Source organism: Podarcis filfolensis (assembly GCF_964270895.1).
Source record: "Podarcis filfolensis genome assembly, chromosome: 14".
Lineage (NCBI taxonomy): Eukaryota > Metazoa > Chordata > Lepidosauria > Squamata > Lacertidae > Podarcis > Podarcis filfolensis.
The window spans coordinates 7,616,303-7,632,013 of record NC_139616.1 but is presented as its reverse complement, the minus strand read 5'-3'; the positions used below and the strand labels follow the sequence as shown (position 1 = coordinate 7,632,013).

The window sequence follows — 15,711 nt, the reverse complement described above, 5'->3', positions numbered from 1 at the left end:
GGCTATTTTTGTGTTGCCACCCTCCGTACTTCTCGTGGAGACACACGAAGAAGGGCCTCAGAAGATGATCTCAGGGTCTGGGTAGATTCATATGGAGAGAGACGGTCCTCAAGGTATTGGGGTCATGAGCTGTTCAAGGCTTTATAGGTCAAAACCAGCACTGATGTTGCTCTCCAGTTGCCAACTCTAGCTAAGACGGAATTAACAAAACCCTGACTGCTTTTATCTTTTCCAAACATCAGTGCAAATAAGATAAAACCCTGCCTCTGTTTGTGCCAAGGGGTAGGTGGGCATTTCTCTCCTTTATGCTGGGGTATGGAGAAGCCAAGAAATAGCCAGAGGAACACCAATGCTATTGAAAGACATGCCTGTCTCCCCACTTCCAATTCTGCATGCCGGAGGATTGGGGAGAGGGGAAGGGGGGGGGAAGACAATCACAAATGGATGCAAATTCAGGAAGGTAATAGGGTAGGCAGATGACACAAAACACACCTACCGCCACATATTTCTTTTTGCCAAAGAAGCACATTCCAATGTTGTTCCAGAGCGGGGGGCTTTCAGGAACAGCACAAGCGACCACTCGGTACTTGGTGAGGGCTACGTCGAAGTCTCCATGTGTCTGCATCATGCTGCCAGCTGCCAAGATGGCCTTTTGAACAGAATAAAGCAAAAACCAAATCGTAGGGGGCTAACAAACTGGCTTTTCACCACTGTCGGTGAGTAAAGAACGCGAAGGCATTATCAGAGCAATGACTGGAGATAGGTTTTGCACATCAGGAATACACCCAAAGCCACACATACCTGGAACCTTGTGGAATAGGCAGGACCAAGGACTAAGAAAGATCAGCCTTCCCCAACATGGTGCCCAGCAGATGTTTTGGACTACAACTAGGGCTGACGAGAGTTGCAGTCCAAAACATGTGGAGAGCGCCAAGAAGGAAAGGGTGCTTTAGTGACTCTGACCAGCTCATCCAGCTGTTTACTTAGGTTACCATTTTGTGACATTCATATTGATTTTCTTCTGTTTCTGCCAACAATTCACTATGTTCCCATCCCCTGAGTTACCTTATAGTTGCTGGGATCATACGTGAGTGCGTTCCCAAGATACTCAAAGGCTTTCTGATGAACCTCGAGCTAAGTAAAGGGGGAAAATATCAGTAGAATATTTAAACAACTGAAGCACGATACATTTTTCGCTGCTTTCTACTCCACGGTTGTAGTTACTTCCTACGCCACATGCAGGTTCTCTAGGAACTGCAACAAACAACCCTCTGAGGTTCATCAAACATAGCCAGGAAGCCACTGTGCACTCTCTAAAGAGGACTGCTGTGCATCTTTGGCTGACATGCTCTAAATCTGGCTCTCCCATGAGAAAGGACTCAAAAGTCAACCAACCCCAAATATCACACCCCAGATTTCAAAGCCCTATCATTTCCTCCTGGGAAATCAACAATAGAAACCTAATAATCTCGGGCCATTACTGAGGCTGCTAGGAAATGAAGAAAGCATTTAGACGAGGAAATCCTGCCCAGAGACAAAATGGAGGCCCAAGTTGAATAAAACAAGAACCATTTTGGGATTGAGCTAGGGGTTTGGCAGAATTATGGTACGGAGAAAACTGTCGACTCACGAAACTGTGTGACATTGCTTATCCCCAGGAAACTTTAAAGCCATTTCTGAATTTCTCTAAGGTGCCTTTGTATCCAATATGCAGTCCTTTCCTATATAGAAAACTCACAAAGCTATTTTTTCCTTCTTCATATACTTGGACTAGCAGGTTATAGAAGCAGAGCCTATCTGCATTCTGCTTTGGCTCAACTGCGTAAGGTAAGTTCCTTCCTGTGAGGATCTAAAGCACATATTTAGAAGAGATAGTCTGGGGCTAACTTTTTGAGAAAAGTCTCAAAGCGGCAATGGGGATGCCTCAACATGAATGCCATTAACAGCTGCTGGACCAAACTGAACAACTAACCAATTAGCAATCTCCCATACCTCCAGGTAGAGCAAGCCCAGAGTTGTAAGGAGCTCTGTGTTTTCCGGAGAGAACCTGAAACAAAGAAAAAGAGACCCTAGAGTTTTATGGCATCTGGTGCCCTCATTAATACATTGTTATGCAAGGGCATAAACGAGTTTCACGCAGAGATGGCCCATGACATTTCTGCACCAGAAGCAGAAGATACAAATGTTCCCCACTATGGTGATAAAAATAAATGACAGTAAATATCGTACAAGTTGCTACCCTTTGATGGTGGTCCAAAATTTGCCACTTGAAGTGATCTGCTTCCTGCGTAATAGGAGGACTAGTCCCAATCTTGCACGTGAAGGAGACATTTTATCAGCCTTAAAGAAGGACTACCAAGCCCCCATCTGCCAACTGTGTGGCTTGAGCAGAAGACTATGGCAAATGACAAGCTGGGCAGAAATCTTTTACTTGCTGAAAGCAAGGGGAAAGGCTTAAATACATTTGCCTCTGGAATATTCCAGGGCTAACAAACCCATCCAGTTGCCATTGCTGCGTATTTTAATTGGCTGGGGCAGCAAATGCAAAGGAGCTTTTCCCCACTCTACCAGAGGTGTTGTTTGTATTTTGTTTTGGTTTTTCAGTTTACATACTGCACCACAGCAAAGCTCTCTGATCGATATACATTAAAAGGCCGTACAGCTGTTCTTATCATTCCTGTCGGCTTTGCAGTGCTTGGCTGTTTTATGTGCTTTTATGCAATTTGTACTCTACCCTGGGATCTACTGCGATGAAAGGCAGGTTCTAAATGCACTTATTAAATAATAAATAAATACAAACCGGGGAAGGAATAAAAGACAAATGATTCCTTTAAAAAAACCACACACACCAAAAAAATGAACAAACCTAATTCTATTAGAGGCTATTTGAACAGAACCCCTTTTGTTGGAAATGGGGCTGACATATGCTCCTTGGCTCATACTGTGAGAACAGCAGCAGCGGATTCTGTTTCCCCTCATGAGTGCTATGAAAATGCTTGTGTTAGCATCAGAACAGCCTTCAGAAATAGTTTGAAGAAGCTGATTTGCAGGCTGTCACACTGGCTTATAGCCTCGGGGTGGGAGACCTGTGTGAATTCATGCGCTTCAAAGGGACTTGAAAGGTGGGAGCCGTAATCCAAAACTGTGCCTAAGATGGCTGCCTGGGCCACGAGAGAAGACCTTTCTCAATGCTTCCTAGTTCTGTACAATGAGGTTAATTCCTGGTCACAAGACATCTTTTCTAACCTCCACCCCCAACACAACAAGAGAAGAAAGGTTCTTACTCCACTGCTTTCTTATAGACTTCAATGGCTTTGTCCGTCTGCCCCTCCAACAGGTGGATCTTCCCCAGCATCATGTATGTCAGGTCATGTCGGTTGAGCTCCAGGGCATTATTTAGCTGATCTTTTGCCTGAGCAGAGCACAGAGTGTATTATTCATTTTCAGATATTTATATGCCACTGTTCAGGTGGACTTCATGAAGTGGTTCACACTGAAATGGTAAACCTATATAATAAAACACTAAAGATTAGCAACAACAAAAAAAAACTTTTTGAAAGCTAGATCTCTCCTTACTGAAATTGGCAAAGAGCCAGCCTGAGCACTGGTTCATTTACACTAGGATAGCAAGAGAGAAAAGAGACAAGCGTGTTTCTGCAGCCAGTGCGCTAAAAAATACTTGTAGTCTTTGTGGCTGCAAAAGCCTGAAAGCAGAAGGGCAGTGTTTGGTGGTCATGGTGGGTGACTCAATGACCCAGAAAAAGAATGAGCAAATAAGTTTTGAGCTTATTCAATTGCACTGTACGAAGTCAGACCACCCATTGATCTAGCTCAACGGCAGTGGCTTTCCAGGGTTTCAGACAGGAGTTTCTACCACCCTCACCTGGAGATGCTGGAAACTGAAGCCGGGACATTCTACCACTGGGCTGCTGCCCTTCTCGGGCTGAGAAAGTCCAGCTATCAGTATCCCTTTGAACTGGAGATGTCAGGGATTGAACCTGGGAACTTTGGAATGCAAACCAACCAGGTATCTGGGGTCGCACTCCCTTGCCGCATATATGATGCAACTACACCCGTAGGAGAAAGAGAGAAAAGCAACCAAGCTAACACACTCACCAATGATCTCCCCTTTGGACAACTGTGGATGCCTCACAATTTTAAAAAAACCCCTTGCTTGTTAATTCCTCACTCCCTTTTGCTGGTCCAACTTGAGCTCATCTGGTGATACTTTTTCTTTCTTTCTTTCTTTCTTTCTTTCTTTCTTTCTTTCTTTCTTTCTTTCTTTCTTCTCTCTCTCTTATGAACGGAATATAATTTCTTGCATGAAGCTCTTGGGATAGGCCCTTTTTTCTAACACTCTCCCTCCGCTGCCAAAACTGGTCCTATAGTAGGCAAGCTAGGAGCAGAGTTCATCTCCTCCTTCCTTCCCCCTTGAATGCTCCAGCCAAGTGGGCAGTGGGCTCAGCCTCAAAGGCGGGGCTGCATTTGCTTTGCACCTCCCCCCCCTGTCTTCCTGGGTGCTTTCCCGAGTTAAATAGGCCTAGAAGCACTAGGAAGCCAGAATCTGCGGACTGGCAGGAATGGATGTTACCGAGGCTTTTACAGCTCATCATTCCACAAAATGCTTATCCCAGCACTGAGCCAGGAGGGCTGCTGAACTGCACAAAGGAGCAGAACTGCTCCTCCTGGGCACATTGTTAATCCCCTCCAATGAGAGGCATCGATTGCAATGGCCTCTTTTCCTCCCCTGGGCCCAGCCGGTGGGACTGGAATGAAAGGTTGCAGGTTTTCTTCTCTCTTTTTTTCCAGGCACATTAAAGGAGAGAAATGCTGACAAAGTAAAAAAGAATTATGCGGCCACGGGATATTCATTGCTAAAAAGCTAAAATGCCAGCACATTCTATTGGCTTCATTATATTTTATAGGCCCATGTGACTCGATGCAAGGAAGCAGCATGGGCGCAGCAAAGGGGAAATGTGAGCAGGAGGAAATTTCTCATACTAATGGCCCATTAACACCTCAATGCAAATGTTTGTGTGCCCCAAACTGGAGAGAATGGACCATTTTCATGGCTTGCAAGAATCAAACTGGTACATCTTTCTAATTGGTGACAGTAAAGCAAGCTCTGACCTGTGGGCTACAGTATTCTCAGTAAAGACAGCATCGCTATCTTGGATACTTTCTGCAACTGGCTTCATCACTCAAAAACCTCCCACCATCCCTGACCATTGTCCATGTGGACAAGGGCTGATGCAGACATCTGGAGGGCTACAGATGCTAAAGATATGGTGGGAACCAATGAAACAATACATGGAGCCCAAGCAACTTCATGTGATCGTCCGAAAGCCTCCAGGCTACAGCTCAGGAAACAGGTGGTGCGCTCCCCAAGTCTGAGGCTCCCTTTCGTGGTACTTCTTACTTTGCCAAACCTTTATTAGGCATTACAAGTATAGGCCATCATAAAACATCCATATATAAAATTTTAAATATGTAAAAATAAACAGTCATGTAAAATACCATATTTTTCGCCCTATAGGACGCACTTTTCCCCCTCCAAAAATGAAGGGGAAATGTGTGTGTGTCCTATGGGGCAAATGCAGGCTTTCGCTGAAGCCTGGAGAGCGAGAGGGGTCAGTGCGCACTGACCCCTCTCACTCTCCAGGCTTCAGGAAGCTATCCGCAAGCCTTGGGAGCCAGCGGGAGTTCCCACCGGGCTCCCCAGGCTTGTGTATAGCAGCCTGCATCCCGAAGCCTGGGGCGCGCTGAGCAGCGCACCCCAGGCTTCGGGCAGATATCCGCAAGCCTGGGGAGACCGGCGGGAGTTCCCGCCGGGCTCCCATGACTTGCGGATAGCAGCCTGTTCTGGGGGCTGTGGTTGGGGGAAGCTCGGGCTTCCCACGCCCCAGCCCCGCACCTGGGGGGGAAATAATTTTTTTTTCTTTATTTCCCACCCCCAAAAAAACTAGGTGCGCCCTATGGGCTGGTGCACCCTATAGGGCGAAAAATACAGTATATAATGACGAGGATTCTTCTAAATCGCTTTCGTGCCAACGACACATGGAATATGGCACTGCAGGTCATGGTCAGATATTGTCACGGGCTGATTGGATGCAGAGGAATGGTGAGAGGAACCAACTGGGAAAGCCCCAAGGGAAAAAGGCTCAGAGCCAGGGGATTGGTGGTGGGACAACAACGAGTGGTCAGAGGGAGAGGACTGGGGGGGAAAGGTGTCGGAAGCTGGAGAGGTAACAGGGCTCAAGGAGTGGGGGTAGTCTGTGGCAGAGACAGAATCAGAGACAGAGGCTGAAGCAGGAAGAGGGAGGCCAAGAGAGAAAGATGAATGAGGCTGCTTCAAGGGGGCAAGACCTGCCAGAGATGATTTGCTGTACTCATTAGGCCTGATGCTCTTGTGCAGATTCTGTTTTTGCTTATAAAGGGTTAACTCCAACTTGCTTGGTGTGGTTTGCAGCTGGCTTGGCCCTGTCAGATATCAGGATTTTGGAGCATTTCCAGCTAGATTCTTCTACTGTACAACTCCACGAGAGGCAGGTATCTGCTCTTCCAGCTTTCCACTCAAAACTCTGACAGCTAATACGTGGTGTGGATTTGGTTTAACATGCAGAGGATTCCGCATTTAGGGTCCCATTCAAACAGCAAGTTAATAGGCCCCACGTTTTGCAGAGACTGAGGAGGTCTGGGCTGTTTCTGTCAAACACTCACTAACTATAGGAACCTGGGCTAGGTACTCCAGGGGCCATACACGTACATGCTGCTCAGCCACATATAATTTCCTGTCTATTAACAAAAGTTCTGCACACTTCAATCCTACACCCAAGCCTTCTCCAGCCTAATGCCCTCCAGATGTTTTTGACTATAGTTCCCATCAGCCTCAAACAGCATGGTCAATGGTAAGGGATGATGGACGTTGTAGTGCAAAGCATCTTGTGGGCCCTAGTCTGGACAAGGTCGTTATACCCCCATAGCTTCCCCCCAACCACTCCTCTATGTGTCAGTCCTTGATACCCCACCCACCAAAAAGGCTGATTTCTGCAATTCAAACCCAAATCCTACCAGGTTGTACACAAAGTAAAATTACGGGAAAGTTTCAGTTGTGCATAACTTATTTGATGATGATGATGATGATGATGATGATGATGATGATAATAATAATAATAATAATAATAATAATAATAATAATAATTTATTATTTATACCCCACCCATCTGGCTGGGTTTCCCCAGCCATTCTGGGCGGCTCCCAACAGAATATTAAAAACACAATAAAACATCAAACATTAAAAACTTCCCTAAACAGGGTTGCCTTCAACCCTTGTTATGACCGTAGCAGCTGTTTTAGGAAAAAACAAATATTGTGGTTCTAACATGAAAATGAGAGGCATACTAGGGACCTGTCAGTCATGAAAAGAATCCATTCCAATGCTTGCAAGGACAACCCCCAAGTCCTTTTATCAAGTTGCCTTCTCTGCAACGTATCTGCCAATTAGGACTGGAATAGACAATTATGAAATTATTGTGAGGTTTAATAAGTTAACTTTATATTTGGAAGGAGAAAAATAATCATTTCCTTAATAACAATTTCCTTAAAAACCAACTTAGGCTCAGTTTCAGCACACATGAAAATCTTAAAACAAATCCTTATTTCCTGATTAATAGCCTTTGGACTATAATGTAACTTAAATTGAAAACTATCTTTAGAAAGATTTTTTCCTCCAAAAGCATTTTATTTTAAAAATCCAATTTAAATTTTAAAAATCTGATTTAAATTTTTAAAAATCCATTTTTTATTAAAAAAAATCCGACCACCCTGGTATAAAAATTCAAAAATACATAACATAATAACCAACAAAACAATACCCACCCACCCCACCCCCAATTTAAAAGACCATAGATTGTTTAATGAGCCAAAGGCTTGGGAGAAGAGGAATGTTTTCATCTGGTGCTTAAAGTTATGTAATAAAGGCACCAGGCAAGCCTCCCCGAGGAAAGCATTCCACAAACAGAGCCACTGCAAAAAAAAATTGCCCATTCTCAGGCTGCCACCCTCTGGACCTTTCATGCTTGCCAGACGACTGCCCCCTTTACCTTGTTGAAATGCTTCAGGTGCATGTAGCAGACACCCAAGTTGTGGCAGATCTCCTAAGTGTGAGGGGAAAGGGGACATGTGTAAATCCACATGTGACACATGAGGGGATAGAACCTGTCATTATTGGTCTCAAGCTCACAAGTTGCAAAACCACAGGTTCAATGTGCTCAAAAAAACAGGAATGGAACAATCTATTGAAACATCTCATTTTCTCAGATTGGTAACAAATCATTTTCATTCTGTAGAATATTAACAGTACTAAATGCCCCAGATCTGAGCTTGACAAATCTCTTCATTTACAAATAGCCAAATTCTGGCCTCATTCACACATCACAGTAAACCATAGTTAATAGTTTACCATGAACATGCTGATCTGAGCGGCTTCGCTCATCCCCACTAGTTCATGGAAAGAACAAACCACAATCCCTACTATGGCATTATGTCTGAACTGGGGATTATGACTGGTTTTACTTCAAACAAAGCATGATTTTTTGCTTCCTGACTGACTAGGTGTAACAAAACTACTACGATCTCCAATTTGGATATAATGTTAAGCCAAGAAACATGGTTTGTTGCTGTGGTGTGTTAACGAGAAGCAGCAAAGTGGCCCAGATCTACATGTTCATTGTTCACAGTAAACCATAAACTATGGTTTATCATGATGTGTGAACTGGGCCACTGTAACTTACTTGTCTTCCAGAATCAGAAAGAAAAGTTCAATGGATCTGAGTTGTTATCTTTATGACCAAAGATTCTACAGAAATACAATTAAACTGAAAACCCAGCAAAGATTTAGCCAGACACATCTGTTAATCTTTCTTTTAACAACTATCATTGGAATTCTGCATATAAACCTGATGGATGAGCTTATGCAAGCAGAATATAAATACTGGGCCCAACATACATTTACATCATGTAATAAGGAAGATAAATTTAGTTATAAGGCTTGTCAGTGTGCCATTTCAACCACAGAGATGCTGTCAGGCTTCTGCAGAAGTCCAAGCCATCTTGAGCACAATTTGGGTACAAAGGTGTGATATGCATTTAACAAATAAATGAACACTAGATTCACCTGGGCAGAGTTCAATGTCTTTTGTGTGCCTGGCAAGGGCATTTTTTTGTTTGCTCAAGCACTTTTCGAGTGTTTAGAGCCTTAAATTTTAAGACCTCTGATTTAACATGCCTGGCACTGATATATTCTGGCTGCTTTATCCATGTTAATTGTACTTAGGCTTTTTGCTGCTTCTAAATCTTTGTTAGCTACTCTGAGAGCTCTTGGCTGAAGAGCGGGGTAAGAAATGTGACAAATAAATGAATGGATATGCCTTGGCAGTGATCATTTTGGTGTCCATTGTGGTAATCAAGCTTGGTACACAATGTTTTGCCTATGCTGATGCTCTGCTGTGGTGGACTCACCACCCAAGATGCGGCATTCGGTCCAAGAGCGAGTATCAAGCCATGTTTTGTTTTCCTGCTGAATATTAAAGCAGGGAGCCATCTGTGTGCACATCTGGCAGAGACACTAACCAGCGCTTCCTCTGTTTTGATCAACTATGTGGGTAGGTTGTATATTCCTTCCTGTATCATGGAATTTATGAAACAGGCTTATGTCTTCAATGCAACTAGACTCCCAATGGGACTAAGAGCTGATCCACCCAGTCCCTTTCCCCTATAAAGGAGCAGCCATAGCCATCCTTGGTCATGTGACTGCACATGATCACAATGGGAAACATATCCAACTGAGCAGTACAGTGGTACCTTGGGTTACATATGCTTCAGGTTATATACGCCTCAGGTTACAGACTCCGCTAACCCAGAAATAGTACCTCGGGTTATGAAATTTGCTTCAGGATGAGAACAGAAATCGTGCAGTGGCGGCGCGGCAGCAGCAGGAGGCCCCATTAGCTACAGTGGTGCTCCAGGTTAAGAACAGTTTCAGGTTAAGAACAGCCCTCCGGAACAAATTAAGTACTTAACCCGAGGTACCACTGTACATGCAATAGAGGCAGCAGCAATTCCTGCTGTTGCAGGAGCACCTTCTCCACTTGCCACAGGAATCATTAAGGCTGTGTCTGTGTAGACCCAGATTCATATTAACATCTCTCCTCATAAGCTGCATTCCAAGGACAGGCTGGTGCTGCTGTCCTCACACAGAAGAAAGTGCTGCGCAAAACTGACCCATAGGTCAGCCATCGATCTGCGAGTCTGAAATTCTACTCCATTCTATTTACAAGTAGCAAAGAAAACCTTGGGCATACCCAGTCCTTCTCGTTGCATTGGGCCGCATCGTTGTACACTTCAATGGCTGCTTTGTGTTTTCCCAAAAGAAACCTGCAAGAAAATGTCAGATCTTATTTTTCTTACCCTTTCCTCCCAAGGTATCACTGGACCATCAATTGTGTGTCAGTCAGAGGATCAAAGGGAGCTCTAGGGAAGCCTACTGTGCTGTAGAGTCAAACAGAAGAATCCAATACTTGTCCACTATACTGGGGATTCATAGCATGTCGCAACGCCTGTTAAAAGGACTTTATTAGAAGGCTAGATATTCCCTATTTCTTGCTTTCCCAATGCAGGGAAAGATAATGTCATGTCACATGATATGGATCGTATCTGCCCACTTGGTGCTACCATCTGAGTTTCACAGCTGTTGTTCCTTTTTACAACTCTTTTTAATAACTTTTAAAATGTTATGCACCCTAAGGCTTGGGGGACTGGAGAGGTTTTTAAAAATAGTGACTCCTCTCTCTTTTAAGTGTGTGCTGTGCTAATAGTGCCGGATCTGATAGACATCATTTTTCCTCCGGTGGTGATGGCCACTAGGTTAGACAGCTTTAGCAGACAAATTCATGGGGGTTAATTAATCGACAGCTAGTAGTAGGAATGGTGGCTGCATGGAAACTCAGAGTTCAAAGGCAGTATGTCACTGAATACCAGTTTCCGGGAGACAAATAATGGAGGCAGGCTGTTGCTTTCATGTCCTACAGGTGTCTAGTTGCCACTGTTTGAAATAAGATGCTGAATTAGATGGTCTGACTTGGTCTGGTCCAGCAGGGCTTTTATGTTTTTAAGTGTGTGGACAAGGGAAGGTGTATGATTAAGTAGTTTGCCTATGCAAATATGAAGGCTAATGGGAGTAAAACAGCCTTTGGTAACCCCACTCCCTTTATGCAACACCCAAAATCTGAAGAATAAAATGGCACCTACAGTGATCGCGCCACCTGCTTGAGGTTGTCTGCACTCCGGGGCGTAAGAATAGCACAAGTTTGGAAAAGCTCAAGTGATTCGTGAATCTTCCCTTCCAAGCGAAATATCAAAGCTGAAAAACAACAATGCACAGCATGTTAATCGGGAGTCCTTTCGAGGAAGTAAGCTGTACCCTGGGCAATGCTGAAATGTATAGAAGTGCAGGAGGAGAACCTACCCCCACCAGCTTCCCAGCAGAAGCACATAGCAGGCTTTTGAAGAAGGTAAGTCAAAGCGGAGCAGAGCTAGCAGCTGGTGGGTTCTGTATTTGGAAACCATGGTGCCATCTGCACCACTGTTCCTTTGTGGTAAGTGTAGCCCATGGGGTAGTTTAGCATTTCTCTGGCCCGCTTGTCCTAAAAGAGCCATAGGATCGCTTTTGTCTGTTATCACGGCACAAACTATACACACCAGTAGTGGCATAATGTGTGCAGCCGCAGCAGACAAAGGCACTTTTGCAGTGGCAGCAAGGACCACAGTCAATGAAGAGTTCAAAGCTCCAATCTCCGATTCAACTTTCTGCCATGGATTTTAGCATCCAACACAGCAACTAGGAAAATTATAGAAGCCGTCACATCTTTATCCTGTAACGGTGAGTTCTGCCTTATGTCCCACACACGGGCGGTAAAAATGTAAAAACAGCAAATGATGCAATTCTACTAGCTCCAGTAGGTATGACCCGACATTAGAACTGTACATAAGTTGCTCTAAGCTGCTTAGGGGAGAAGAATGGCCTAAGGGTAAGATAATATCAAATTTATAATAAGAGTGCAATAAGTGTTGAATGTTTGTATTGCTGATTTATTGTAATTTTTTGTATCGTATGCCGTGTGCCATTTGGTAGAAAATGTAGCTAATGAACGACTAAAATAAATACCACCAGTTCTCAGAATCCTGCAGTAATCTTCAGCTAAATGTGTACTGAATATCAACTTTCTTGGTAGTTTGTAAGTACCTTAAATATTTCAGGGCACACTTTAGAGAGAGAGATGTACAACTGTCCTCTTTTTCAGACTTCTAGTAATTATGTCACAGTAAACTGTAGCTAGCAGTTTGCCATGAACGTGTCTATCTGTGCTATTGTTCCCCTCCCTCTTTGCACTGGGAGGTAACAAAGCACAGTTCCTGGCCTAATATTACATCGGGACCAGAAGTTGTGGTTTGTTTTACTCCAACAATCCACAGTTGGTAAGTAAATAAGAAATCTTAGCTGCAGATTGTGGTTTGTTGGAAGTGAAAAGCTAAGTCAAGGATCATGGTTTGTCTCCTCCCAGTATAAGCAGATGAGGAAGGAAAAATGAAATAGGAGAGATTTGCTTGTGCATGGTAAGCCACGCTTTTATGTTAATGTGACCTGTGTGTTTTGAGCTGTGTTTATCAGATTTATCTCTCTTGCTGGTGTGGAAATATTATAATATCATTCTGGGCTACATTTCATGTTCCCTCCCATCACCCTAAGAGTGAGAGATTAGGCAAATGTCCCATTTTTTATAGTTTTCTAATAACGAGGATTATGTGGACTATGGAAGCACCTCGTCTTTTTGGAACTCACTGAGGGAGTCAGTGAAAGAATTTTATTTTCAGCCCTAAAGAGAGGTTGCTCTTGGAAAATGTGTCAGACAAGGTAGAAGCATGTCAGCCATGGGAGGGTGCTTGTAGCTTACCTTGAACATAGACTGCATATTCACATATCCCACGGGTCTCTTGGAGTTGCTCTTTTATAAGAATCTGAACCACAAAGTAAAGAAGTTATGTTCCAATAAAAAGATTTTCCTTTTTTGGATAAAGGGCAGAATATTGTCAACTCTACCCTTTAATAAGTTAGCCTCAACATTAAGCCAGTATTTGTTAATGAAAGGTACCTAAAAGATCAGGGGTAAGGAACGTGTGGCCAGCCAACATTGTCAAGATGAGATTTGTAGCCATGCAGTATCTGGAGGGCCACAAATCCCCAGCCTCTGTGCTAGAGGGGGGAAATGCCTAGAATTTTCTCCTTTTTTCAGAGCAAGGAAATGCCTGTTGAAACGGCTACCTCTTGCGTTGGTAATTTGTCCTTCCTGGAAAAGAGCCTCCTGAAGTCAAATTATCCAAGAGCAGGAGCTTTTTGATGGCTCTGACATTGGCAAGGCTTTCAATTTCATTTAATGGCACTATAAAAAACCCTTTTGCATTAAAAAATGTTAACATTAAGGCAACGACCTCTGAATAGGTAACATTAGGACAAGTGAAACTCCTGCCACCCAAGTGCTTGTGGAATAGATAGCTGTTATCCATCTATTGGAAAATTAAGTGCCTGCCTTGATGGTCCTTAGAAGTGAACACTCTCTTTGCACAGCACCAAGAGTAAATTATTTTTCAAAAATAGCCAGAGGTTCCCAAAGATTCCTGTACTCACTACAAAGAGAAAACTGCACCTCTAGGAGCCAGTGTGACATAATGGTTAGAGCAGGGCGGTCCAAATTTTCATACCAAGTGGGCCACAAGCAGTGGAGGGCAGGAGGGGCACAGATTTCTGAGAGTCCCCACAACAGGCTCCCTCATCGGGCTGAGCTCCTGCCACCTTCCAGAGCCTCAGGAAGGCAAGCCGTGCCCAGACTGGGCCTCCTTCTCCTTGTGGCCAGAGAAGGGACACCCATGGGTGCCCCACCCCTGGGCTGGCTGAGAGGCCGAGGTGCCCAGCAAAAAGAGGAGTTGCAGCAGTATGCCCCCACCACAGCCACACCCGGGGGGGGGGGGGTGGCATGGCCAGCAGGCAACAGCAGGTCATGCAAGAGCAGCCCTGAACTCTCCCAGCACAGGTGCCAGCCAGTGTGCCCCCCCACTGCCCCCCAGCATGGCCAGGAGAGGGGCACCAAGCCATAAAGACAGTTGGCCACCAGCAGTGACAGCAACACCAGCCATGTGCCTCTCAGGCTCCATTCCCGGGGTCCATCTGCCACAGATGGGGCTCCCACTGCTCTGAACTCCAGAGTAAGCATGCATAGGATCACCAGCAGAGGCCCGATGACAGTGAGGAAGGACCGAGTGGGGAGATCTAGGAGGCTGAGATTTATTCAAAAGGAGAAAACGGCTAGCTGCATTCATGACTCTGACAAGTTTTGGTAAAGGGATAGCAGTTCCTAAGGATGGCACATGTTAACATGCTGCCATGCTCTCATTAGATTTTGATGCAAGCAAGCAACCAACCAACCAACAAAATGCAAAACAAAAATTCAGTTAATTCAGTTAACAGGAGGCTTTTGGGAACAGAAAGAATATTAACCCTTACTAGGATTGTTCCAGACCCGGGGTATGCAAACCCACTTCAAATCATGGTTTGGAAGCAATCTTGATTAGTGTGAACCATAGTTATCTCTGATTCGGGTTTAATAAGAAACTCTGGCTATAATAAACCAGAGAAGGGTGGAGGAACCTGTACAAGGAGCCCTTGGTATATTCCCTATCTTTAAAGCTTGTTTGGAAGTGTTCCAAGAAGAACCGAAGTCCTTCTCCAAAGCAAAAGCCTGGGTACTTGTCTGAAGTTATCCTTAAAAGGCACTAATGGCAAAGCTATAGCCCTACAGATGTTGGTTTGCAATTGTGATAATATCTGGTCATTGGCTGGGGCTGATGGAAAACGGAGCTCAGCAACATCTAGAGATCCACAGGTTCCCCACCTCTGATTTAAAGTGCAAAAAAGTCAGGGTATATCATATTCCTACCTTACACGAATCATAGTCTTTGCGAATGTAGTACAAGTGGATCAGCCAATTCCTACTCTCCAGACTGCGCAGTTCTGGCACTGTGCAAAAAGGCAGCAAAACAAACATTTAGAGATCTAGTAGATGATGCCTTTTGAGACCCAGTTTTTGTACTTCACCCAGAGAGAAGCTGAACCTTGGACCAGACCTGCTACATGAGGTTCTTAGTTGTTCATGCTCCAATGAAGCAGAAAACAGCAGGAGGCAGCGACAAAGAAGTAAGCAGGGAAGGAAACATCATACCAAGCATTATTACTGCAGCAGAGCCATGAAAGGTGGACACAAGAATAAAGGATGGCTGATCATTACCCATTCACTAAATATTTATATCCTATGTTTCCATCTCATTTCCTAGTGGTACAAGGCAGCTGACTATCACCTTGTGTTAAAAATAAAGGCAAGACCAGCAAGCAAGATCACCCTTAAATAAGCCACGAAACAACACTAAAAAACCCTGACAGACCACTGGAAGAAAGACGTTTTCATTTGGTACTGGAAAAGAGCCTCGTGGATCTTCCAGGACAGGGATTTATGCAACCTGGATGCTGCCACAAAGCAGCAACTGCACCTCTGACAGTAGCTGATGGAGCAAGATTTCTCTGGTTGATCTGAGTGGATAAGTGAG

At 44.3% G+C, this 15,711-nt stretch overlaps 1 protein-coding gene across 1 annotated transcript in view; it reads right to left on the bottom strand.

The window, feature by feature from the left end:
- BBS4 (Bardet-Biedl syndrome 4) overlaps nt 1-15,711 on the bottom strand; it is a 40,079-nt gene that overhangs the window by 7,454 nt on the left and 16,914 nt on the right. Inside the window, exons 3-11 of the mRNA XM_083586691.1 lie at nt 15,048-15,127; nt 13,011-13,074; nt 11,308-11,419; nt 10,362-10,434; nt 8,103-8,156; nt 3,285-3,412; nt 1,993-2,047; nt 1,066-1,134; nt 497-649 (exon numbers count right to left, since the gene is read on the bottom strand). Of these exons, the coding sequence (XP_083442817.1) occupies nt 497-649; nt 1,066-1,134; nt 1,993-2,047; nt 3,285-3,412; nt 8,103-8,156; nt 10,362-10,434; nt 11,308-11,419; nt 13,011-13,074; nt 15,048-15,127 (788 nt within the window). The remainder of the gene's footprint in view (nt 1-496; nt 650-1,065; nt 1,135-1,992; nt 2,048-3,284; nt 3,413-8,102; nt 8,157-10,361; nt 10,435-11,307; nt 11,420-13,010; nt 13,075-15,047; nt 15,128-15,711) is intronic.